The 25879-nt window shown below is 38.1% G+C and overlaps 1 protein-coding gene across 1 annotated transcript in view; it reads left to right on the top strand.

The window, feature by feature from the left end:
• The window catches only part of Galntl6 (polypeptide N-acetylgalactosaminyltransferase like 6), a 1029419-nt gene that overhangs the window by 436426 nt on the left and 567114 nt on the right, over positions 1-25879 (top strand). Inside the window, exon 4 of the mRNA XM_050161819.1 lies at positions 18990-19156. Within this exon, the coding sequence (XP_050017776.1) occupies positions 18990-19156 (167 nt within the window). The remainder of the gene's footprint in view (positions 1-18989; positions 19157-25879) is intronic.

Below are 25879 nucleotides of genomic sequence, written 5' to 3'. Positions count from 1 at the left end.
CAGCTGTTCTTTATTACCTCTAGGCATATATCCAAAGGGTATTCAATCATATCTCAAGAATACTGGCTAAACTATGTTCATAGAAGCTTTATTCATAAAGTCAGAACCTGGAAACAATCTAGATACCCCTCAACTGAGGAATGGATAAAGAAAATTGGGGGGGGGGGGCTGGAGAGATGGCTCAGTGGTTAAGAGTATTGTCTGCTCTTCCAAAGGTCCTGAGTTCAATTCCCAGCAACCACATGGTGGCTAACAACCATCTGTAATAATGTCTGTTGCCCTCTTCTGACCTCCAGGCATACATGTAGACAGAATATTGTATACATAATAAATAAATATTTAAAAAAAGAAAATTTGGTACATTTACACGATGGAGTATTACTCATCTATTAAAAACAATGACATCAGGAAATTTGAAGGCAAATGGATGGACCCAGGAAAAAAAATCATATTCAGAAGTTAACCCAGACACAAAAAGATGAACATGGTATGTACTCACTCAGATATAGCTGTAAAGTAAAAGATAACCATGATACGATCCACAGATTGAGAGAGGCTAGGTAACAATGACAGCCCAGCAGGGGAACACATGGAGTTTTCCCTGGGAAGGAGAAATAGAAGCTATCTCCTGGGTGGACTGGGAGTTGGTGGAGATGGGACATTAAGGGATCTTGTTGGGGGTTTGGCTGGAGGGCAAGAGTATTGAAAGAGATGACTGGAAATGGGGGCATTTCAGGGTCAGGTAAAACCCCAATGCAAGGAAAACTTCCAAAAATCTACAAGGATGACTCCAGCTAAGGCTACTAGTAATCATGGGTACTGTGAGCAGACTGATGACTACCCCAACTGTCATCAGAGCCTACATCCCTTAACTGATGAAAACAGATGCAGAGACCCACAGCCAAACAGTAGGCAGAACTTGGAGAATCTTGCTCAGGAGAGAGGGAAAATAATGGGAGCCAGAATATAATGTCAAGGACGTTATATGAAAATCCATAGAAACCACTCACCTAGCTCATAGGGATTTACAGAGTATAAATCAAGAGCCAGGAGGCCTGCATGGGAGCAACCTAAGACCTCCACAAATATGTGACATCTGTGTGACTTGGACTCCTAACAATGGGAGCAGGGGCTGTTTCTAATTCTTTGACTGGCTCTTGGGAACCTATTCCTCATACTGTGTCACCTTGCCCAGCCTTAATAAAGAGGGAGGTGCTTAGACTTACTGCAACTTGATATAGTATACTTTTTGATGCCTACGGGAGGCCTGCCACTTCCTGAACAGAAACAGGAGGAGTGGATTGAAATGGAGGACAGAGGATATATGAGGGATGTTGAATTAGGAGCGACAGGGCTGCGTCCCCGGCACCAGGCCGCCTGCATGGCTAGTTTATGCCCAGAAATAATTACACAGAAACTGTATTCTTTCTAACACTGCCTGGCCCGGCTAGTTCCAGTTTCTTATTGGCTAGCTCTTACATATTGTCTAACCCATATCTAATATTCTGTGTAGCCCACGAGCTGGCTTACCAAGGAGGATCTTAACCTGCGTCTGTCTGGAGTGGGAGAATCATGGCGACTCCTCACTCAGCTTCTTTTTCCCAGCATCCTGTTCTGTTTTCTCCGCCTACCTAAGGGTTGGCCTATCAAATGGGCCTAGGCAGTTTCTTTATTAATAAGAAATCACTCCCACATCAGAGGGAGAGAATGGGAGGAGGAGCAGGGAGGGAAACAGCTGTCAGAATTTGTTAAATATAAATTAATTAAATTAAAAAATTAAACTATATAAAAAGTCTGTTATAAATTTGCCATAGTTCTTTATATACATATATATATATGCACATATGCAAAACACACATAAATTGTTTAATTTTAACTATGTTACTATAATTAAACACTTTTTATAATATGGCTGTCACTCCAGTTCCAGATTTCACCAAAGAATAAAAAGAGGCAAAATCTAGACTTAAGAAGGAAGGAGGAGTAAAAAAAGAAGATGAAGACATCAGGGGGTAGCCACCCAGTTCCACAGCAAGTCATGGAGTAAGAAGTAAAGAAAGGTATACAAAACAGAAAGGTAAAAGTCCAGAGGCAAAAGTAGACAGGGTAATTTAAGGAAAGCTGGCTAGAAATAAGCCAAGCTAAGGCTGGGCATTTATAATAAAGAATAAGTTTTAATTTGATTATTTCAGAGCTGGGTGGTATGCCTCTCAAAGAACCACACAGTAAAGAAACAAAAAACAACATCACGCTTAATTTTGAAGTGATTCAATATGGTAACTTTGAATATTGCAATTTACTTTTAAAAATATGGCTTCTATAAATAAGTGTTTTGGAGATTATAATAATTAACCTCACAATGAAATAAGTTTTGAGGAAGATATCTGGTGATGTGCTCTTATTTGACATTTTGGGTTGACCTTTTAAAGTATGGAATGTTTTGTTACTCTAAATGCTACTGAATCATATTTTATGGTGTATCATGATACGTGGATTCACTTTAATGATACCAAGTTTTACTTTTAAGCTTTGTTAGGCTGCACCAGAGCTGTTTTTGAACTAAAACTAATTCGCTGACTTATTGAGAGAAAACTCTTCTAAGCCTTTCAATTCTTTTTTCCAATTCTCAGGGAGTTATTTCAGTCCTTGTATATGTCATAGGTATTCTTCATTCTGATCTTTTCTGGTGTTTCATTCACCAACTAAAGGCCATTGCTTTATAAACATGCATTCACCAACTAAAGGCCAGTGCTTCATAAACATGCCTCAACTAACTTGTTTATATGACCTCCTGTCATAGCTAACTTCTGATGTGAATTTGAAAAAAAAAAAATTCCTGGAGACATCTCGTTAGAGGGCTCCTCACCAGAAGAGTTGTTATAGACAGATTGCTCTGTGGCCAGACCCATGAGGCATTTTCTTAATTGCTATTAGATGTAGGAGGAACCAGCCCACTGAGGTTAATGCTATCCCTGTGAAGTGTGTCTGGTCTGTATAAAAAGGTGGCTGAGCAAAGCAAAGGGACTAAGCCAATAAGTAGTGTTCCTCTGTAGATTTCTTCTTCAAGCTTTGATCTTGAGCTCTGGTGCAGGATAATTGTCTGTATTCTGTCAATCGTGTTTTAAATAAATGCTGATTGGCCAGGTAGGAAGTATAGGCAGATCAACCAGACAGGACATAGAGGTGGGGCAAGGGAGAACAGGAGAATTCTGGGAAGATGGAAGCTCCTTCACCAGTCCAGCCCAGACCACTGAAGAAATAACATGTGACCTACCCTGCTGTGAAAGGTACCGAGCCATGTGGCTAACATAGATAAGAACAATGGGTTAATATAAACTACAAGAGCTAATAAGAAGACTGAGCAAATGGGCCAATCAGTTTATAATCTTATGGAGATCTCTGTGTGATTTTCTTTGGGGCTTGCTGGCTGTGGGGGACCAGGTGGGACAGAAACCCCAATGAACAGGCCCTCATGTTACAGAGCTCATGCTTTGACTTCCCTTAATGATGGACTAAAAACCTGTAAGTTAAAAATAAAACAATGATAATAACTTATGCTGGAGACGATGTAGGGTAAAGAGGATACTTCTCCATTGCTGGTGGGAGTGCACACTGCCCCCCCCCCCCTTTGGACATCAGTATGCACGTTCTCAGAATATTAGGAAACAACCTTCTTCAAGACCAAGCAATGCCACTTTTGGGTATATAACCAAAGGATGCTCAATGATACCACAAGGACGTTATGCTCAACTGTGTTCATAGCAGCATTGATTGTAATAGCCAGAACCTGGAAACAACTATAAATGTCCTTCAACTGAAGAATGGATAAGGAAAATGTGGTACATTTATACAATGGAGTATTACACCGCAGAAAAAATATAATAGCATCTTGAAGTTCAGAGGCAAATAGATGGATCTAGGAAACAATCATATTGAGTGAGGTAACCCAGACCAAGAAAGACAAATATCATATGTACTCACTCATACGTGACTTTTAGACATAAAGCAAACTAGCCTACAATTCACAATCCCACAGAACCCAGGCAACATTTAGGACTCTATGAGAAACATACATGGATCTAATCTACATGGGAAATAGAAAAAGCCAAGATCTCCTGAGTAAATCGGGAGTGTGGGGACCATGGGAGAGGGTTGAAGGGGAAGGGAGCAGAGAAAAATGTATAGCTCAATAAAAAAAATAAATGAAAAAAATAAACTCTTTTATTTCCTTAATGTTGGTGTTTATCACATCAAGAGAAAGCAAACTATAACACCTCAGAAAAACTGTCAGCACAGCTCTGAACTTCAGAGTGCTCTATCCTGCTGACCCTAGCTGCTTTTCATTTCCCCAGATACTCATAACCATATCCATATCCTTTTTCTTTTTGATTTGTAGTTATTATGTATTCATTGTACAAAATGACTCTTGTACCTCAATTCTCCATAATATCCTCCTCTTCCTTTCATGTAAATTACTTGGTTCTGACTGTAATTCTTCTAACTGCATCATTACCAGAAGTCTTTGCCTATAAAGTAAGAAAGGAGAAGTATGTTTATTTCAAAAGGGTCATTGGTTTTTTTTCTCAGTGATATTCCAAGTCTTGAATGCCATTATTTCATATTTAAAATTCTGGTATGGGGATGAGGAGATGGCACAATGAATCACTGCTTGCTACACAAATATGATGGCCTGAGTTCAGACACTTGGCCTACATGTGAAAAGGCATTGAGCCTCTAGCTCTTACTCAAAAAATAAAGCCTAGAGTGGTTGAATGGGACATAAGATATCCTCCTTTGGCCTCTGCGTGAGCACAAAACTGTGCACCTTACAGATGCATATGAGGATATACCTACACATATGCACTGTGCACACAGGCACCCAAAGTATTTATTTGGATCAAATTAACTGATATCATCTCTGTTATTGTATTAGTTTTAAAAAGCAACAGTAATAATTTTACTTAATAGGAGTGTCATATATAAATGGGAAATATGTGTGTATTAAAGTGCACAAAGGCAGAAAATGGGTATTGTTGTCCTGATATTTTTCCTATTGTTTTGCTAGTTGCAGTGTAATGTTAGTGACTCTCAGAGCCAGCAGTAGTTTGAGTATCACCAAACACCCAGGTAAGCAGCTTGTGGTGCTGTTGAGTGATAGCTAAACCTTTAAGAAATATAGCTTAGTAGATAAAAATCACTCAGGAAATGCCCTTGAAGGGAAAAGTGAGGCTCTGGCCACGTCTTTAGTCTCTTCTGCAACTAAGCTACCATGAGCTGTGTACATTTTCCATCCCACAATCACAACAGGATGTGCTATTCTAGACTCAAAAACAAAAGAGCCAAGTTACTGTACACTGTGTTTTTCCTGGCTAACCTCAAGAGAGCCATCCAACCAGGAATCATGTCCCTGAAAGTACACCAAAATAACTTCTGTCTCTGAGTCAACTGCATTAGATATTTTACTACAGCAAAAGAAAAGTATAACACAGGACTTGCATTCGTATACATCACCTTTCTATTGTGACCAGTGTTTCCTATACACAATACTAAATGCTATATTTTCAAACACACTGGAGGGTGATGGAAAGGTCTGCTTTTTTTTTTATCAAGTTGTCAAAAACATAGACACATATGGGAAGAAAGTATGTAATTGAGAAAATGCCTTCATTTTATTACCTGTAGGGAAGTCAGAGGAGCATTTTCTTGATGAATGATTATTTGGGATGCCACAAAGTTAGGCAGTTCCATCTTGGGCAGGTGGTCCCATGTAATATATATATATATATATATATGAGAAACACACCAGTGAATGTTGCTCCTTCATTGCCTCTGTTTGAGTTCCTGCCTCCACATCCCAGTTCAAGTTCCTGCCCCGAATACTTTTCATAATGGTCTGTACACTGTAAACTGAAATAAAATGTTTTTCTCCCCAACTTGCTTTTCACCAGGGTGTTTTGTCACAATAATATAAACCTAACTAACATATTATATGTTTTCTTTTCTCAGCTTATATTTTTTCTTAAACAAAGTGTTTGCCCATTATTCATAAAACAATGACAGAATTGGTATAATTTAGTGGAAGTGATTCATATAAGATGCCTTAAAGGGCCAGTGATTTTCAGAAGTGAAGGGGATCCTGAAGTAATGCAGAATGGATTCTCAACCTCTACTTCTTTCATCTTGCTTTTAAAGAATTGTAGACTCTACAGATGAGGGGCAATCCCTAACCCTTTTGTCAAGTATTCCCTCCATTCAAAATTTTCAATTAAATTATAAGATAATTTACATTCATCTCCATAAAAATTTTAGTTCTTAATCCCAAATTAAATGAGGGGTTAAACTAGGTGATTTAATTAGAGACTGGTAATCTAAGCTTTCTGTATTATTTTGCTTTTATGGAGGGGAGCTTAAATAGTATATGAATTTTGTCTTTGAAGAAGTTGATATTTTAAAGTGAAGAATAATCTAACAAGATTTCATTTTCTATTATTACTTTGAAAGGAGGCAAAAGGCAAAACTGGTAATGATTCTTGCTGTCATCTGACGCAATGTTCTGATTATATTCTGAAAACTGTGTACATCACATACATTGGTGTTCTGTGACTAGTTATGACCAATGCACTGTAAGTAGTAAACATTTCCTATTATGACAGACTGCTTAACTACCAGTTTGAAGGGCATCTATGTTTTTATTTACATCTGAAGCAATGATGGGCAGGGTTCAAAATGTTAGAGGGTTTAACTTTTTGCAATGAGCAGATATCCCATCCCAGCAACCAAGTTTTAGACTGGTAACAGAAGACAGAAATAGTATTTATTGTTTAAATGTGTTGATTTTAAACATTGGTACATAAGGAGATTTGAACACTATAACTCTTAATGATCACAGTTGTACAAAGTATAAAACTTAAGGCCAAACTTTGGATAAACTTAAACAGTGTCCTCAAAGGCTGCTATCACAGATTTAAGTTTGTAGGGGTGAGGAAGTTTTGATATTGTTACAAAAACTAAATACAAGTATTCAGCCATAGAAAGAAGGATGTTAAATGTCTACACTAAGAATCTTTGGACTCTTTACCATCCTATGCTAAACAATAAGTTCCAGAGCAATGTGAGCTATAGCTTGAGACCCTATTTAAAAAAATACCAGCAACCTACAATGAGTACTAAAAGGTAAACACACTTATGTGTGTATATATTTGAGAGTGGGTGCATGGTGTGTCTAAGTGGGGTGTGTGGGCTGCCATGGATTTGTGGATGCTTACACCTCTGGGTGATCACGCATAGGCCAAAGAAAAATGCCCTACGCTCTCAATAACCCTCTGCCATGTTCTTTTGGGAAGGGTAGCCTGCTGCCATTCTCAACATTTCCGTGGGTTCTGAGAATCTGAAGTAGCATCTTTAGACTTGCTTATAAGCCCTCTCACCCAGTGTCTAGTTATTTCATGCATTTGTCACTAAGCTTTGTTATGATAGAATTGATGGCTACTCCTGGGAAAACAATAAAATAAGAAAGTCAAGTTAGTGTAAAGATCAATGGAATATTTTCTAAATACATTTTAAGTAAGCAATGCTGTTACTTCAATCACTCTTTTTTAAAATCTGTTGCTTTGAAAAGACCAGTATAAAGTTATCAAAAAATATTTGTGTATTTTGTTTTAGAAAAGCATAAGAGAGTGAGAAATTTAGCACTGACATCTATTTCCATTGCTGTGAAAGGCTTAGCAGAATATTTGCAGACTAATTTGGAGCTTTGTCAGCTTCCTAACTGTCTTCAAGACTTTCTGTTTTTCTCAACTAAAATTTTAAAGGATTTAAACTCTTTTTCTCTCCCTGGCACAGTTGAAATTTTTAAAGGAAATGTTTTATCCATTTATATAAGTGTTGTTCAACAAAGAGATGTCCCCATCCCTAAGCCACTCTTGACTCTTAATTTCATTTTGAAAATAGTACATTAAAATGAAATCAAATCATTAGAGACATTTTACTCACAAGTCTGCAAATTTATGCCAACAAATGTTTTCAATTGTTCCAATTTTCTTGTGTTTGTAAACATGCCAGATATTTGTAGGCATAAACTAAATTTGTTTTACTTAATTTAGTTTTAATAGCTTTTCAATTTACATTTTTCTATGGATCTGGGGAATAAGCTCAGTGGCTTGTATGTATTAGACATATGCCCTACCAATGACCCTTAGCCTGATTCTCTTTTACCTAACTCTCAAACGCTGTCTCATGGCTACACATTGTCTGCTTAATTAATAGACTTCCATTCTCATCCCAACCAGACATCAAACCTCAAACATACAGATCAGTATTCTTAGGAAAACTAGACATGTTGCTGGATTTCTAACAATGCTGAAGAGAGATTCTCCACATTGCAACTTCTCAAATTCAATCTTCTGTCAAGCATCTTTGGTACTAAAAATGACTAAGATAGCTGAATATCATCCCATCAGACTAAACACTTTTACAGAGAGATTAATTCTCCTTAGAATAAAAAAAATCAGGTTCACAGATTATTGTTTTTGTCCCAAACTATTGTAATCCATAATTCTTCTGTGTCTGGCCTCTCCTGTTTTCTACCCTGTCGCCAGAGGAATATGTAAACATGGTCCTGTCTTCCTCATGATTAACAATAATTGAAATACTTCACATTGACTAGAGGGTAACGTCCAAATTCCTTAGACTCTTTTTCAAGATATTATATGATCTGTTTTCAACATACACACCCATCCATGAAGGCTTGCCTAATCCATTCAGACAGACCTAGTCATACTTCCTTCGGGCTCTCCTTGCTTGCATGCTATTTATTATATCACTTGTCTCATTGGAGTCCAGTCATCTTTTGTGTCTGTCCACTGGTGTGTGAACCCTTAAGGGAACGTACCGTAATTTATTCTTTTTTTTTCTCTATCTATCCTGAGTGTCTCCCACATGTCTTTGTTCTATTCCCGTCTCTCTGACTTCCCTTCCTCATTCTATAGAGGATTTGGCATATAAAAGAAAAACACCTAAAATAGTAAATGCGCATGTAATAAATAAGATATCATTAACAAATCCTTCCCTGGGATCAGAGCCAATACTGCCCTAAGTGCTTTGTATAGATGATCTAATTTAATGCATCATGACATATTATGAAACGGAGGGAGTCTTGCAGATGCTGCTCGTGTTAGGGTGTCTATTGCTGTAATAAAATATGGTGATCAAAAACAGCTTGGGGAATGAAAGGGTTTATTTCATCTTACAGCTCTCTGGCCACTCTCCACTGCTGAGGGAGGTCAGGGCTGAAACACAAACACAGCAGGAACCTGGAAGCAGGGGCTGATGTAGGGGACATGCAGTAGTGCTGACTTATGGCTTGCTTTGCATGGCTTGCTCATTCTACTTTCACATCACATCCAGACCACTAACTCAGGGGTCAACTAAGAGTCCTCTTCCCAAATACTCTAGCTGTGTAAAGTCAGCATAAAAGGAGCTATCATAGAAACACATAACTATTTAACTAGAATCCTTCTTTTCCCATTGTCCCCAAATTTAAAGTCCCACAGACTTTAAAAATTCAAACACTTCAAAAGGCCATTCTCTTTAAAATATCTAAAGTCTCTCTGTATCTAAAGCCTCGTAACTGGGTTTCTATGAAAACAGCATCTACAAAAATCAGGTAAACACTTTCTTTTTTAACTTCTTTATTGAATCTTTGGGGTTTCACATCATGCACCCCAATCTGTTGACCTTCAGGTCTCCACATATCCCCCCATCATTCCTGCTGTGAGCCCCATAAAAGGAAACAAAACAAATTAAGCAAGCATACAAACAAAAGCAACAACAACGATAACCAGAAAAAAAAATCCCCAATAAACCAAAATAAAACAAAATCCACAGCAGGAACAGCAAAATCTTTGCTGCTGCTTCTCTCCTGCCTTCCATCACTTCTTCATCTGTTCTAGTGGCATTGGTGGCTTCAATGTGTCATATAGTATACCTTTTTGTCCCATCAGCTTGACTGGCAACTGTTAATTACAATGAGTCCTTGATCCGTCTAGAACAAGGCCTCTGGTTTTTCATACACCACCCTCACTGGATCCTAACCAGAGATCTTCTGGGGTCCTGAGTTTTGCAGGTATCATTCCACAGGACCAATCCCTTCCCATGCTCCAGCAGGACCTAAATGGGGCAGATGCTAGGGTGGGTCAACCCAAGGCCCAGTTTTAAGCCAAATAGGTCAGTTCAAATACTGGGGCTTCCTGTGTCAGGTGCAATGGAGGAGTCAGCTCTTCTACATGTATGCCCTCAGGGTAGGTTTATCCTTTCTTCTTGGTGAGGAGTAGGGGGGCATCTCTCCTGAGTGCAGAGGCCAACTCTCCTGCTGTAGTAGCCAGCAAGAGGAAAGACTAGTTTTCCCAGGTCAGTAAAGGGAGGACTTGGCTCAGTATAACCCTTTGATTTCATCTCACATGGTTCCTTAGGCCTCCTGAGATGACACTGGCCACAGACACCGACATAGACCCTAGCTGCAGCTAAACTATGGACCCAGACATGGCTCTTGGCAGCATCTTAGGCTTGGATGACATCCTTGACATGTGTGTGGAGGGTTGGCCACTCAGATGGGAATGGTTCTATCAGCTGTGTAGTCTCCTGATACTACCACTGCTTGCTTTCAGGTTGCAGCTCGAACATCGGGCCTCTAGGTGACCATTAGTGGCAATGCAGGACCTGAACCTCAGGTCTGACCCCCAGCAGCACATTGGAGATCATGGTCCTAAGTTACTGCTGGGTGTAGATGTCACCAACTGCCCCACCAGCTACATGGCCCCGAGACACTAACTTGGTCCTTGATCTTTGGTGTCTGAACCTTCAGTGGTACCAGGAGCATGAGACATCAGCACAGACCCAGCCTGCAGTAGGGCCACAAGCCCTGACATTACCCTCAACTGCAGCTTAGGCCCAGACTTTGCCATATCACTGAGTAGCAGCACAGATCACTGAGGTTTTCATGCATTCTGATCCTCAGACCCCAACCTTGACTCAGGTTGCCGCTTTGACCCTGGGCTTCTCTACGGTGCCCAGTGGTAACTAGAGCTACATATGTCAGTCTGGACCCTGGATGTTGCAGGGGTCATGTACACAGCCATGGCCCTCAGCAGCAGCCTAGGTCTGGTCTCAGGTGGTAGTATAGGCAGGCCAGCAATATCTGAGGTAAATACTTTTGTATTTTAAGAGGGCCTAACCAGGGCAATGAAAACAAAGCAAAGTCAAAGTTCGCCAATAGAAAAGGTTCTGTACTTAACATCTGGAACCCACCCATTATTCTCCAAGCCCCAGAGGACTGCTCTGCTATTGAGAGCACACAGGAACTACATAACTGCTGCTGTTCTTGGCTGTCATCATTTGGTATGAGTGTCTCCAAAATCCTGGAGTCCCATGCTGTAAACTGGACTATGCCATCACCAATAGCCTCTCCTGCTCCCTCAAGGGTCTCTGGCTCTGCCACATGATACCACACTTATATTCCCCTTGACCCCTGCAGTCCTACTACAACTGAGGGGACTCTTCCAGCAAAAGCCTCTTTTCAGGGATTCCAATCCTGCCTCTCAGTGCTAAGCCTCAGCTGCTGCCCGTTATTACTTAATCCCTTCAGGCCAGTATCACTTGCATGGCTCATACACACTGCCAACTGCTGCATCCAGCATGAGACCCGCCCTTCGCTCGCTCTGGGCCACAGATTCTTTGTGCTGACCCCGTGGAAATAGTCTCAGATTTACTGGATGTACTGCTGCGTGTCTCTTCTTAATCACCATGGATCTCTTCTTTCCTCAATTTTTCCTTTCCTTATGAGATTATTCTATAATTACATCATTCACCTCTTTCTTTTCCTCTAATCCCCCTTACTCTTTCACAAATTTGTGGTCTCTCTTTTTCATTAATTGCTGTTATGCATACATCATCCTAAATACATGGAAGCAACCTCTTCAATCTGTACGTTGGTTGCGTTTATTTTTCTTAATTGCCATTAATTTCTCTTCTTCAGCTAACCATCATCAATGATACCAGTAAATAGACGGTTGCATTTCTGTGATTCTGGTCTCTTGTTAATCACCCACTGATCAGAACCAAATATTAGTAATTCAAAAAAAAAAAAACTACATAAAAGTCCCCAGTATTCTTTGCTTCCTGCAGAGACTTCAGAGTCCAGGCCCCCATCATCTGTATTGCTCTCAGGATTACCTTTCAAATTCCCATAATATCTCACTAAGCTCTGAACATTCAATGCCTTTGATGGTCCAGTGTTCCAAAGCTACCACATTTCTCCCACAACTATATAGTCAGGCCAGTCACAGAAATACCCTGCACTCTAGGATCAGTTTTTGTCTTTGTTATGTTTCTATTGCTGTGATAAAACCTCATGAGCATGAAGAACTTGGGGAGAAAGGTTTTTCAGTTTACATGGTTCTGGCCATTCTCCATTGCTGAAGGGAAGTTGCAGTAGGCTCCTGAAGGCAGGAGCTGATGCAGAGGCCCTTGAGGTGTGATATTTACTGCATTGTTCCTTATGACTTGCTCAGCCAGGTTTTCTTTCAGCACCCAGGGTCACTACCCCAGGGGATGGTACCACCCCCAATGGGCTGAGCCTTGCCACAACAATTACTCATTAAAATGTACTATAGACTTGCCTACCAGATGTAGTTATGAGGGCATATATAAAAGACTCCTTCTTCCCAAATGACTCTAGTTTGCGTCAAGATACCACATATCTAGCCAGCACATTGGCAAAACAGCCTTTTCTACATACCTACTTTTACTATAAATTATGACTTCCGTATCAGAGAAACAGACATCAGATATGAGTTAGCAATGACCTTGTAATGTAGCTTAATTGTAAAAGGTCAATTGCTAGGATTTTGTAGAAAGAAAACAGTTTAAATACCTGTAATCTCTTATTTAGAATTGGTTCCTTTATGTACTATGCACACACTTAGTAGAACAAAATAGTTACATTTTATAGTCTCAGGCAAATCAAAGCATAAGTTTAGAAAAGAACTGAGAGAAAGCCGGGCACTGAATTCCTATAGTCACAGGGCCGATGAAAATCCAGACATGAAGATTAGAATGCCAAAGCTATTTTTGACTACACAGTGTCATTCATATCAACTGGGGCTACCTGAGACCAGGTGTGACAGATAGACAGACAGACAGACAGACAGACAGACAGACAGACAGAGATATATAAAAGAGACAGAAACAGAGACACAGCCGACAGGGAGACAAAGACAGAAAGAGACAGTGTATATTGATGCTGAAAGAAACGAACATTCCTAATTCCCAAAACCTCAGCATTAAAAGCTGGACATCAACATGGGATAAATAATTAAACGTGGAATTTCAGTACAAAATAAGTGTTATTTATTAATTTGATCATTTTATAATGAAGGACTGCTGCTCCTAAGTATACAATAATTTTAATAATTTAATATGTCTATGGTTAAGATTGAATTCACTGTAGAAGCAGACCTAAGACAAAAAAAATGACTGCAAAGTTTTAGAACTGTTCTTCTCTGTGAAATAATCACAGACACTCTTGGAAAACAGATGGGAACCATGAAGAGATAAAATCCAGTGTGTTGCCAAGATGCTCTTCACTAGAGGCAACTGAGACTCAACTCTATGGGGGAAACTCTGACAGCTGAGAATGTGCTTTAGAGCTATCCCTTCAGAAGGTTTCCAGTTCTCCAACTCTCATTCTTCATTAATTGATTTGTGTTCAAGTGGTTATTCATTCTTCTTAGAATATCTGGCCTCCCCAATGTAGAGATGTCCATGGATGTGTTAGAGTAAGGCAAATGGCTTGTACTGAGAGAGTAAGCGCTAAAGAGTTATTTGAGGTGTACAGACATCATTTAAGATCCTCCAGAAATAAATCTTTGACATAATTGTCTTTTTCACAGGAACTTGAGTTTGAACTGAAGGTTTCACACATGCTAAGCAAGCAGTCTACGACTGTCCTACATCCCTAGACCCTACAAAACAGATCCTTATCTTAAACTACACACAGATGTACAGGGATGTAGGTGACCGATTAGACAGATGCCTGGTAGGTGACTGATAGATGAAAGACAGTTGTGTAATATATACAAATAAGTGCTGTTTTCAAATTACAGGACATTTTGACACCTTTACTGTCCAAACTGAACATACTAACTTTATTCTCAATCATAAAATGTTTAAACTGTGAAGATAATACCTAATTCCTACATCATTCCCTAGGTAACTAAATCAGTTGCTGTGTTCAGAAGACATGAGAGTTCTCCCTGTCTTCTTTTCCCAAACATAGAATCATGGCATTTCTATTTGAAAATATATCTTGAGCATTCCTTTTACAGGCCACCTTTGACTTTTAATTGTATTGGTTAGTTTCTGTCAAATTAACAGAAATTAGGTAGAGGAAAAGTCGGGTGAGGAATTGCTTCCCCCAGATTGGCATATTGGCATGCACATATGACACATATGACATTTCCCTGATTATGATTGGTATGGAAGTTCTCTTAACGCCATGGACAGTGCCACCCCTGGGCACGTGGATGACCAAAGATTGTATAAGGAAGGAAAAGAAGTAAACCATGCAAACCAAGCCAGTAAGAAACTTTTCTCCATGGCCCCCACCTCACTTCCTGCCTCTAGATTCATGGCTTCGGTTCCTGCCTTGGTTACCATGTAGATGAATTACAAAAAGTAAGGCATTGAGGCCCCTTTTACCACCTAAGCTGATTTTCATCTATGTTTTATTAAAGAAATAGAAAACCAAGATAGAATATTTAAAATTCAAGAGGACATTCCAAACTGCTTTAAGGGCCATCTTGTCTTAGCCTGTAGTATGCAATTAAACATCTACATTATACATCCTATTGCAAATGCTACAGAATTTCTTATTCTGCATTTCTTATGTTATTGAGAGTGTCCTAACATTATTTCATTATATTCATTGTTTCCTGTGCTGAATATTTTTATGTCAACTTGACACAGGCTAAAGTCAAACAAGAGAAGGAATGATAGATTAAAGACATGCCTCTTTAAAATAGGGCTGTAGGCAAGTCTTGTACAGCATTTATTTAAAATATCAGTTGGATGAGGGAGGGCATATTTCATTATAGTTGGTGCCGTCACTGGCCTGGTGGTCCTGCCTTCTATAAGACAACAGGCTGAACAAGCAAAGGGAAGCAAGCCTGTAAATAGCACTCCTTCATGGTCTTTGCATCAGCTCCTGCCTCCAGGTTGCTGCCCTGCTTGAGTTCCTGTCCCCGCTGTTTATTTATAATAAACTGTTATTTGTGAGTTTGAGTAAAATAAAACCTTTCCTCCTCAAGTGTCTTAGGCCATGGTGTTTTAGGTAACCCTAAACTAAGACAGAAATGGTATCGAGAGTGGGACATTGCTACGACAGGCCTGACTGTGTTATTTTGGGGAGGACTGTGGGAGGACTTCGGAACTTTAGGCAAGAAAACTATTGAGTGTTCAAAGATTGGCATGTTGTTCTGTGGGGACTTGAAAAAGTATTGAGAGAAATACACATGATAGGCGTGTGGCTTGTGCTACTTCAGAAGAAGGTTTGAGAGTTGTTTAAAGTCTATCAGAGTGGTTGCACATTTGCTATTTTAAATTTTGATTCTGTGGTTCTGGGCAGCTGGGGCTGAAGAACCAGCCGTAATAAGTAAAAGACCAGTACTACTAAAATGAACCCTTTGCTTTACTGAGGCAATTGAAGCTGGATATTTGGCAGTGATTTGGAAGTGATCAGCATCCTTGAGGTAAATCTCCTTAGAAGCGTTTCCTGAGAGTCAACAGGCAGAAGCTGTGTGGCAGAGGTGGCCAAGGCATACCTTCCTCTAGCAGCTGATTTGGTTGTGTAAGAATCTTGAACTCATGAAAGAATTATGGAGAACAGCTAAGCTTTGGCCCTGTGAGAGGCCATGAGAGGCCATTGGTGAAGGTATAGCCTTAGTAACAGTTGAAGACACAGGATTAAATAGGTAATTCAGAGTATTTGAGGGTTGGCACCATGAAGAAAGCCCAGGAGAGGCTATCGGTGAAAGTGCAGCCTAGTTTCAGCAAGAGACCCCAGCATTTTGGAGATGACAGTAACATGGGATGGACACCAAGAACAGCAGCAATAATGGAGTAGAGCCTGCCTAACTCTGGAAAACAAGCTGTGCTTGCTTCAGATGACGTAGCCTGAGATGGAACCAAGACCCTTGGGGGATCCTAGAAGCACATAAGTGAATCACTGATATTGGAGGTTGAGTTTGGTTTTTCTTTGATCTGATTATGACTGTGCCCTGGTCATTCCTTCTTGAAATAAGAAAGTATTAAACTTACATTTTATTTACTAGAAACACACTGCTAAAAGACTTTTGGTTTTAAAAAGAAACTTTGGTAGTTAAAATTGGCTTTGGGATTTATAAAGAGCCTGTATTCTTAAAGTGAATTTGCGAGATCATGGACCTTTCAAGTTTGCAAAATGTTTTATATTGTGATGTTTATAATAATGTGTGATCTTGTGGATGAACAAGAAAGGGAAGGTTGTGGCTTTACAGTGGTGTGTTTGTGTGTCAAATTGAGAAAGGGTAAATTGTGCTGGGTAGTTTTATATCAACTTGATACAAGTTTATCATCTGAGATAACGGAACCTCCATTAAGAAAATATCATAAGATATGCCTGTAGGCAAGTCTGTAGGGCATTTTCTTAATTTGTAATTAGTGGTAGAGCCCACCCCACCTCTTAGTGGATGGTGTAATGCCCGGACTAGTGGTCCTACGCTTTGTAAGAATGTAGGCTAACCTAACCAGAGGGAGCAAACCAGTAAGCAGCATTCCTCCATGGCCTTTGCCTCAGTCATGCTTCTAGGTTTCTAGCCTGCTTGAGTGCTTTCTCTCACTGATTATGAAGAAGAACAGTTATATGAGAGGGTGAAAGAAATAAACCCTTTCTGCCCAAGTTGTTTTTGGTCATGGTGTTTCACCACAGCAATGTTTTTTTTTTTTTTTTTTTATTTTTCGAGACAGGGTTTCTCCGTAGCTTTTTGGTTCCTGTCCTGGAACTAGCTCTTGTAGACCAGGCTGGCCTCGAACTCACAGAGATTCGCCTGCCTCTGCCTCCCGAGTGCTGGGATTAAAGGCGTGCGCCACCACCACCCGGCTTCACCACAGCAATGGTAACTCTAAACTAAGATAATTTCCAATTGGATTCTGTCTTATACAGAACCCTCAGTTAAGCATTGAATGAATAATCTGAAAATGGCCTTTCACTTTTCATGTGTGATAACAATTTGAGTTTATGCTGATTGAGATGATTGAAAACATTTCTAAGAGAGAAAGTTTGTATGACACTGGGTTAGTCTTACATAGGTCTGTAAGTTTTGTCTTGTTTCTTTTGTGTTGTTTTGTGCTTTTATTGGATTTTGCAAGGGTATTCACATTCTTTTGAGCATCACAGACCTATCATTTAGAGAATAATATACATGAATATAGGCTTTTCTTAGCTCATAAGCAATTGATATGAACAAAATGTTGTCTTCATTTTTGGAAAATCTTTTATTTTCCTAGATCTATCATTTGCTTTCCCAAAACACCATAGAATGTGACAGTTCATGAAGCAGAGTCAATTTCTTTGGGTACTGATGCATGAATATGTAGAAGCACAATTATTTCAAACCTTTGATTTCATTCAGAAGTCATAACTATGATGTGTATGGCATTATATGGGCTCTCCTTCCATATTTGTCCATTGTGTGCAAAGTCATCTGCCTCACTCGGTTCCATTAGAAATTGCTGATACATCTCTTTTTGGCTTTTTAAGTTACCCTACAATAAATTTCACATATTTATAATATTTTAATTGTTCATAGCTCACTATAATTTGCATGATTTTTCCAACTTTTTATTTTATAAAAGCATTTAAATATATTTATAGGTAAATATTTTTGAACACAATAAACTTTATAATTAGTAATTTATATAAGGGTACGAAGTAAAATTATTTCAGATTATGTTGAAATGATAACTCTCACCTTGGGATTTCTTTTTAAAGTTTTCCTAAGGGATGTAATACTATCTTTACTTGGTGATTAAATCCACATGGTTTATAAGAAGTAAATGGTCATTTAGAGTCACATCTTCCTTTAAGGCATGGGTTTCTTCTCCCAACAAGTCATGAATGCCATCAAGATAATGAAATATATCAAAGTCAAATGAAATAATTCAACCGCATTATTAAGAAGTTAATTTGCAAAACTATTCATGAATCACATTTAAACCTTAATTATGCTTTCCATGGGAATTATTTGAAATAGTTGTGATTTATACTTTCTTTTATTAAGTAAAAGTATGGTACCATGTGGTAATGGGTCAATGGGTAAAGTCCTTCCTATACATGTGCATAGACTTGAGTTCAGATCCTCACTCCCCACACACATATTAGGACACAGTAGTACCTTCCAGTAACCTTAGTTCTGAAAGTATGGAGAAAGGTGGATCAGGGATTTACTAGCCAGCCACTCTAGCTGGAATGGGACATATTCCAGATTCAGTTAGAGACCCTTTTCAAAAAAAAAAAGAAAAAAGATAAAATGGAGACAAAGACAAGCACATCCACGTACATACATGCACACAGATGTATACCACACAGTGCACTGCACGAGTCACTTGTGCACACCCATGTATACATAAGACACATCAGCCTTATTAAGAGCACAATATCTCAACATTTTGAAATATTTGAGCCACCCAGATATGAAATATCTTTTAAAGTATGTCAGAAGGAGCAAATAAAGATTCAGGAATGAAAAGACTATCTGCTGTAATTCACAATCCCTGTTTGATAATTACTAGACAAACCCATGACTTTATCACTGTCTATAAAATACTGAATAGACTGCAGCGTGATCTGTGCTAACAGTGTTACATTGGACATCTTTTTCTTCCCCTATTTCCCCCAGCTGTAAGCACAAGATGTACCTTGAAAGGCTGCCAAACACCAGCATCATTATCCCATTCCACAATGAAGGCTGGACCTCTCTCCTGCGGACCATACACAGTATAATTAACCGAACCCCGGAGAGTCTGATAGAGGAAATCATTCTAGTCGACGACTTCAGTGATCGAGGTAAGCTGCATTGGTAACATGTTCTCTGAGGCTGTAATCGCATATAATCACGAAAAGAGGGAGATGGTTTCTTTTTCATCCCATCTGAAAGATGATCATGAGGTTTTTTACCTGTGTTGTGATTGAAGAAAAAGATTGGACAATTGCAAAAGGAACATAATGAGTAGCTACTAGCATTGGAGATGTCACTGGTAATAAATATGCTTGCATTCTATTGAAAATCAGGCAGTACGGGAAATTGCCTCAAGCTCACTTCCAGGCATGATAAACCTGGAAACTATGTTGGTGCAGGAACGTGTCAATAGGGAGTTATTCATGTAAGTTTCCAAAGTGTGGTTCTATTTCTGGATAGTATTGTGCCTTGCTGTTTACTAGTTTCACACACTCTTCAAGGCATGCTTGTGTGAGTTTTACAAATATTACAAGTTACAAGGGACAGGTATATATACTTTTGCTCATGGTTTCAGTTTTTTTTATCACATCTAAGTATCACAGAAACAATTTGCTATAGCAGCATAAAAGAAAACCTGGCACAATATTAATGATTACCTTTAAGGTAAAACCAGTTCGACTCATAAGGCAGGGATTAAAATTATAAAATCTTCGCTGAGAGTGGGAATTCTTAAGTTACATTTGGTTGAAATGAGGAATTAATAATATAGTGATAGGAGAGCCCACCACAGCGTGCCTAAGTAGATGATGAAGAGGTTTGAAGATGTTCACATGTTTGTGTGTGTGCATTTCCATAATACAGTGCACTGCAGAAGGTGCTTTAATTAACATGGCAGCTGCAAGAATGAGTGGCAATAGATTATTGTGTCAGTATTATTATTTCATCACAGAAGCAAACCCGTCTTGAAATCATAAGGCTAAAGTGTTTTCTGGAAATTAGACCTGCAACAAAGCATCATGGTTTTCATGGCATGGACAAGTTATATAGAAGGATATGTAGGGTGCTATATTGAGAAAGATTGACTTGAAATACTCATGGGAGGATTGCCGAAGTTCAGTAGGTTGTGGATTTTATATGTCAAATTGAATAAACTCAATATTCTTTTCTGGTGTAAGTGGCCACCTTGGTTATTTCTCTTTGATTACAGAGGTTTCTCCATCCTGTTGCTTAGAATCAGTATATAATTAATACTATCTCAAAATAAAATCCTAAGTATAAAAATGTAGTAGTCACATATCTCTAAAATTAAATAACACACTATTTTATTTTTATTATCATTAATGTTAAAAATTTCAAAGTATCCACATTTATCTCATACAAACATAAGCATTTACATAAATTTAAAACCACATTTATAAAACAAAAAAATACAATAAAACCCAAGGCTGAAAATCGTCAAGTGAATGGTCTTTAGGGTTGACTGGCGGCAGAGGACATTAGGTGGCATATGTGTAGGTAATTTTCTGCATAATTAATTTTTTTCCTAGAAAACTGTTTATTATAACAGAATTTTTGCCCTGTGGTACTACAGTAGGAAATGCATGACAGTAAAATAATGTCTTTTGAGCATAGTTTGCAGAATATATTCAGACAAATTTCAACTGAAATTCTGTAGATGACGAAAATCAATGGTGCTTAAGTTTCTTAGCTCTAAATTACTCTTGTTTTGGTGCAAGCAACCATTTTTCTATGGTTACTGTGTTTAGTGGTACAGATGCCATGCAACAGAAGCAGAGCCAGTTAGGACAATAATGGTGATCTTTCTCTTTATTATTGGACATTTTAAAAGGAAAATAATAATCAAATGCTTATGCAAAACTTTCAGGTAAATATTCTATTAATTTTATTATTTAATTTTTTAGACTATTTGTTTTTAATCGCAGTCCTTCCCATTCCCTCAACTTTACCCAAATCTGCTCCACTTCTACTCACCCAATTTTATGTTCTCTTTCCTGTCTCTCTTTTCATCTCTCAAGAACAACAACTGCAGCAATAAAAACAAAATGTAAAAATGCAGAACAAACAAACAAGCAAGCCTAATAAGACAAAACAAAAAGAACACATAAAAAACTAAGAATCTATTTTGTTCTTGCCAGCTACTTCTGGGAATGGGGCCTGCCCTGGGCTCTGGTTCATATACCCAGTAGCTCTTCATTGGAAAAAAAAATCCAGTTGTAAGCCACATTTTGTAATGAAAGACAAAACTAAATGTTTGAACGAAATAAGTGATAAGAATGCCTCTATAATCTTCTGCTTTATACTTATGAAATTATACGAAACAGGAAAACAACTTTTTTCCATGTTTTTGCTTGGTATTATGAATTTTTTGATAATTTTATTTGGCTTATATAGTATAACCCTATATTATATATTATAATCCTACCAACTACTTCTAACTATGCACACTGAGTATATTAGTTAAATTTTTGGAGTCACACCTTTTTATCAAAAAGAGAAGACACTATGTCTGCTCATGTACATTATGATGAATATGTGTCTTGGATGGACAAATGTTCAGGTGAAAGCACAAAATAAACACCTGAGCCATCACCTTCATCTTTGCATGTACCACGTACTCCCCTCTAGCTCTAAAATGATTTCCATTCTTTTTTGAGGATTTATTTGTAATTGCACTTAATATACTCCACAAAGTTCATATTTCTGCATCGATCTTTCTATAAATCTGTCATCTAGTTATTCCCAGAAACAAATTATCTGGAATACATGTGATGACTAATCATGTTAATCCATAAGTTTGGGAAACTTTTGAGAACTTAAACAGAAGGAATAACCCATATGAGATTACTAACTCATTACAGAAATTTTAAATAAATAAGCCTCCAAGAATTTATTAAAAGTGGAGACCATGCTGGCCTCGAACTCGTGATCCTCCTGCCTCTGCCTCCTTCAGCAAATCCTACCGGCGTGCGCCACCACTACCGGTACCTATTGGTTTCGTGGGAGCCTAGGCAGTTTCGTGGATGCTCACCTTACTAGACCTGGATGGAGGTGGGTGGCCCTTGAACTTCCCACAGGGCAGGGAACCCTGATTGCTCTTTGGGCTGANTTTGGGCTGACGAGGGAGGGGGACTTGGTTGGGGGAGGGGGAAGGAAAGGGGAGGCAGTGGCGGGGAAGAGACAGAAATCTTTAATAAATAAATAAATAAATAAATAAATAATAAAAAAATCTTAAAACAGCAAAAAAAAAAAAGTGGAGACCATGCTATCTGCCAATGTTATGCAAATGGAATTAAGGCACATTTATCAGAATGTTTTCCAAAGATGATTTTTACTATGATATGGTAAGGAAGATATCCTAAGGCTGGTGTTACTTTTAGAGGCTTCAAGACAGGAGCTACTTCTTTGAACTTGACATATCTATGCATAGATATGTTGTGATTAATAGTATGCTGATAAGGATATATATGCATGTATTAGCTTTTAAAAAATTTCACAAATTACAACTCCAACCTTACATTGCTAACATATTTTTATGAGCTCTTTAAACTCAGAACAGGCAAGCTAGACAAGTTTGAAGTCTGTAAAGACATAGAGAATCTGTTGGTTCCCTTGAGGAAATTATTTCTGATATTTCATGCTTTATTTTCAGCAATACTTTCCAGTCCTAATTCCTTTTCGTATGCACCCTCATTCCTTACCAGAGTATGTCTTCTGGATGGCCTGCAATGTCCTTCAGCCAAAGGCAACACAAGTTTGACGAGACTTAATCAAAATTCCCTGCCCTATATTTTAGGTGCTGACTATCAATTGAACGGTAATATATGACAAAAAAGGAGGATGACAATATTTTAGCTATGTTAGTAGCACATGTAAAATATCGCTTAGATATACTTATGTATGTAGTACAGTAATTATAACATTCTGCAATAAAGAAAACACTAAAATATCATATGGTTATGAATAATTCTGTTTTATTACTGTGTGGTTTTCTCAAACATCTGCCTAAGTAGGATTGACCTAGTTTTCAAGTTATTTTTTCCAAGTCAGTATCTCACTAGGAGTTCTTAGCTGAGGTGCTTTCCACAAGGCTAGTTTGGAAAAAAAAAAAGAAAGAAAGAAAGAAAGGAAGGAAGGAAGGAAGGAAGGAAGGAAGGAAGGAAGGAAGGAAGAAAGACTATTATTTTAGTTTCAGAACATAAGCATACCATCTCTTAAATGTTAAGTTTGAGGCCCGCAGATAAATTTTTGAACAACCCTGCCTTGTTTTTGCTCTTTAAAGCTCAGTTTTCTGGAGTGAGTGAGTGTGTAGCTTTGCCCCATCGAAGCTTATAGAGATACCTTGCACAATTTAACTTGAGTCCTGTAACAAGGTTTCATGATGACTTTAAAGCAGAAGTAATCCTGGGCTTATCTCCAAATTCCAGGCATCCTTACTAGCATCCCCATGGAAACTGCTAAAATGTGGGAAATAAGCTGGGGCTTATCCTCAGAGATTGGGTGTATTTGAACCCAACAATTCTGTAGACTTTGTATGCTTAGACAAGCACAAGCCCAAGTTAGGGGTAGGAATGGTGGGGGTGCTACAGACACATTTCTGTCAGCATAACATACATACATAGGTTTCACTGTGCATCTAGGAATACACACGAAATCACAGCTACATATATGCACACCCACATATTATTTCTTTAGCTTGGTTCATGCTTCATTGTGAATCCAGGTAGACAGTTCACATTTGTGATTTACCAGGAAGGACATTCTTCTCTCTGTGTGCTAGATGGCAGGAAAACTCAGAGATGTCAACTACCTTTAAAAGAGGACCATTACGGTAATTTTGATGAAATCTGGCTTACTCTCCCTCAGATCCTCGAGAATGTTGTGGGAAAATTGTTTATACTGTGTGAAGATGTAGCAATGTTTTTCCAAACCTGCGGAAGGCACCTGATTAGTTTAATAAAGACCTTAATGGCCAATAGCTAGGCAGGAGGGGCCAAGTGGTACTTCTGGGCAGGGACAGGAAATGAGAAGAGAGGCAGGTTTTTGCCAGCCAGACATGGAGGGAGTCAGACATACAGAATGGAGAAGTAAAGAGCCATGTGGCAGAATGTGGGTTAATAGCAACAGGTTAGTCTAAATTATAAGAGCTACTTGGGAACAAGCCTAAGCTAAGTCTAAGCTTTCATAAAAATAAGAAATCCCCATGTCATTATTTGGTGACGGGTGGTCCAAAGAAAGTCTGACAAGAAAGATCGGCTGCATTAGACAGATGCTGCCAAAGGTGTGACCAATGGGCTAGTAGCTTAACCATCATCTTAAAGCTTTTTAGCAATACAAGATCTCAGAGGACTTCCCACAAATGAATTAGACTCTAAATTTTAATCAGAGGAATTTCACATAAATTAAAGTGCAAATCATTGTTACGAGTCTCAAATTTAAAACAAAAACCCCAGTGATAACTTGGATAAATAAATAGGATTTCTTCCAAAGGATATCCTTTGGAAAATATATTTGGATATATGCAAATAAGAACAAGCTTCTGCTTAATTGTATTGCTGAGTACATAATTAATATCAGATGCTTAAGTCTAAAGTAGACAGTATTATTTCATGTAATGTTAATCCACTACATTTCTTTCAAAGATCTTGGCATTTTCATAGGTTTGTACACCTCTGTCTTGCCATCTCATTAAAGAATTTTTAAGTTAATTTAAGCTCAGTAATGATCCCTTCTCATTGTCAAATTTCTTCTTTTGTTTTATAAATAATATTTTCAAAACACTCTGAGTCTGGGCTATGGAATTAGTCAATAATTCTACATGCTGAACTCCAAAATGCAGTTCTGTATGGATGGATTAGATTGATAAAGAGATAGAGAGAGAGATAGAGAGAGATGGATTATAGATTAAACACATTATATATGCACACAATATATGTATATATAATGTATTATATATGAGTATATATATATATATATATGTAAAGCTTGTGTGAAGATCCTCACTATCATAAAATCCCAGACCTCACTCCATTGTTTATAAAGCTCTAAAATATCAGTAATATAGTTAGTGACTTCATGAATAATGATGATGTGTCCTGAATTTTAACATCCATTTTATACCATTACTTCCAAGTATGTATTAGATTACATTTCCACAAGTAGGCAAATCAGGTAGCACAAGCTTTACAACTACTCAGAGTGGAACCATATAATCAACATGAGAAGGTTGTTAAATGAATGAAGAATATCAATGTGTTTCTGTTTTATATCATGAAATACTAACAAAGTGCATCTAAAACTTCTGAGACGACAGTCAACAAAAATATAGTCCTGACATTCCATCAGCAACCCCACTAGACCATGAGACAAGCACTTTCTATGTAAAAGTTACTCTACCTTGAAATTATGCTGATTTAATATTTATATTTAAAATTGTTAGAATAATTTATTGTACATCAAAATATGGTATTAAAACTCAATTCTTATAAGTACTAAGAACTAAACAGATCTTACAAGATACAGCTTTTAGATATTAAAACTTTTCACTGAGACACTGAAGATGTTCTGATATCCAATGTTTCCAAAGAATGGAAGTGTATAGGCAATTTTAGTAAAGTGATTTAAAAAAACAATCCATTTCCTCTTCTCGTCATAAGTTATCCTGGATGTTGAGTGGCATTGCTTTCTGTCACCACAAATACAATTGTAAAACAGCACCATGCGCTCATGTTCAGAAGATAATTACCTACAATGCAGAGGAAGGAAACAGGAAAAATTACAAAGATACACAACTCATAAGTGGGATTATTTTG

Source organism: Alexandromys fortis, unplaced genomic scaffold, assembly GCF_014885135.2.
Source record: "Alexandromys fortis isolate MF-2015 unplaced genomic scaffold, M_Fortis_MF-2015_v1.1 scaffold_137, whole genome shotgun sequence".
Classification (NCBI taxonomy): Eukaryota; Metazoa; Chordata; class Mammalia; order Rodentia; family Cricetidae; genus Alexandromys; species Alexandromys fortis.
The sequence above is the reverse complement of the archived record's forward strand: the minus strand, read 5'-3'. Positions and strand labels throughout refer to the sequence as shown.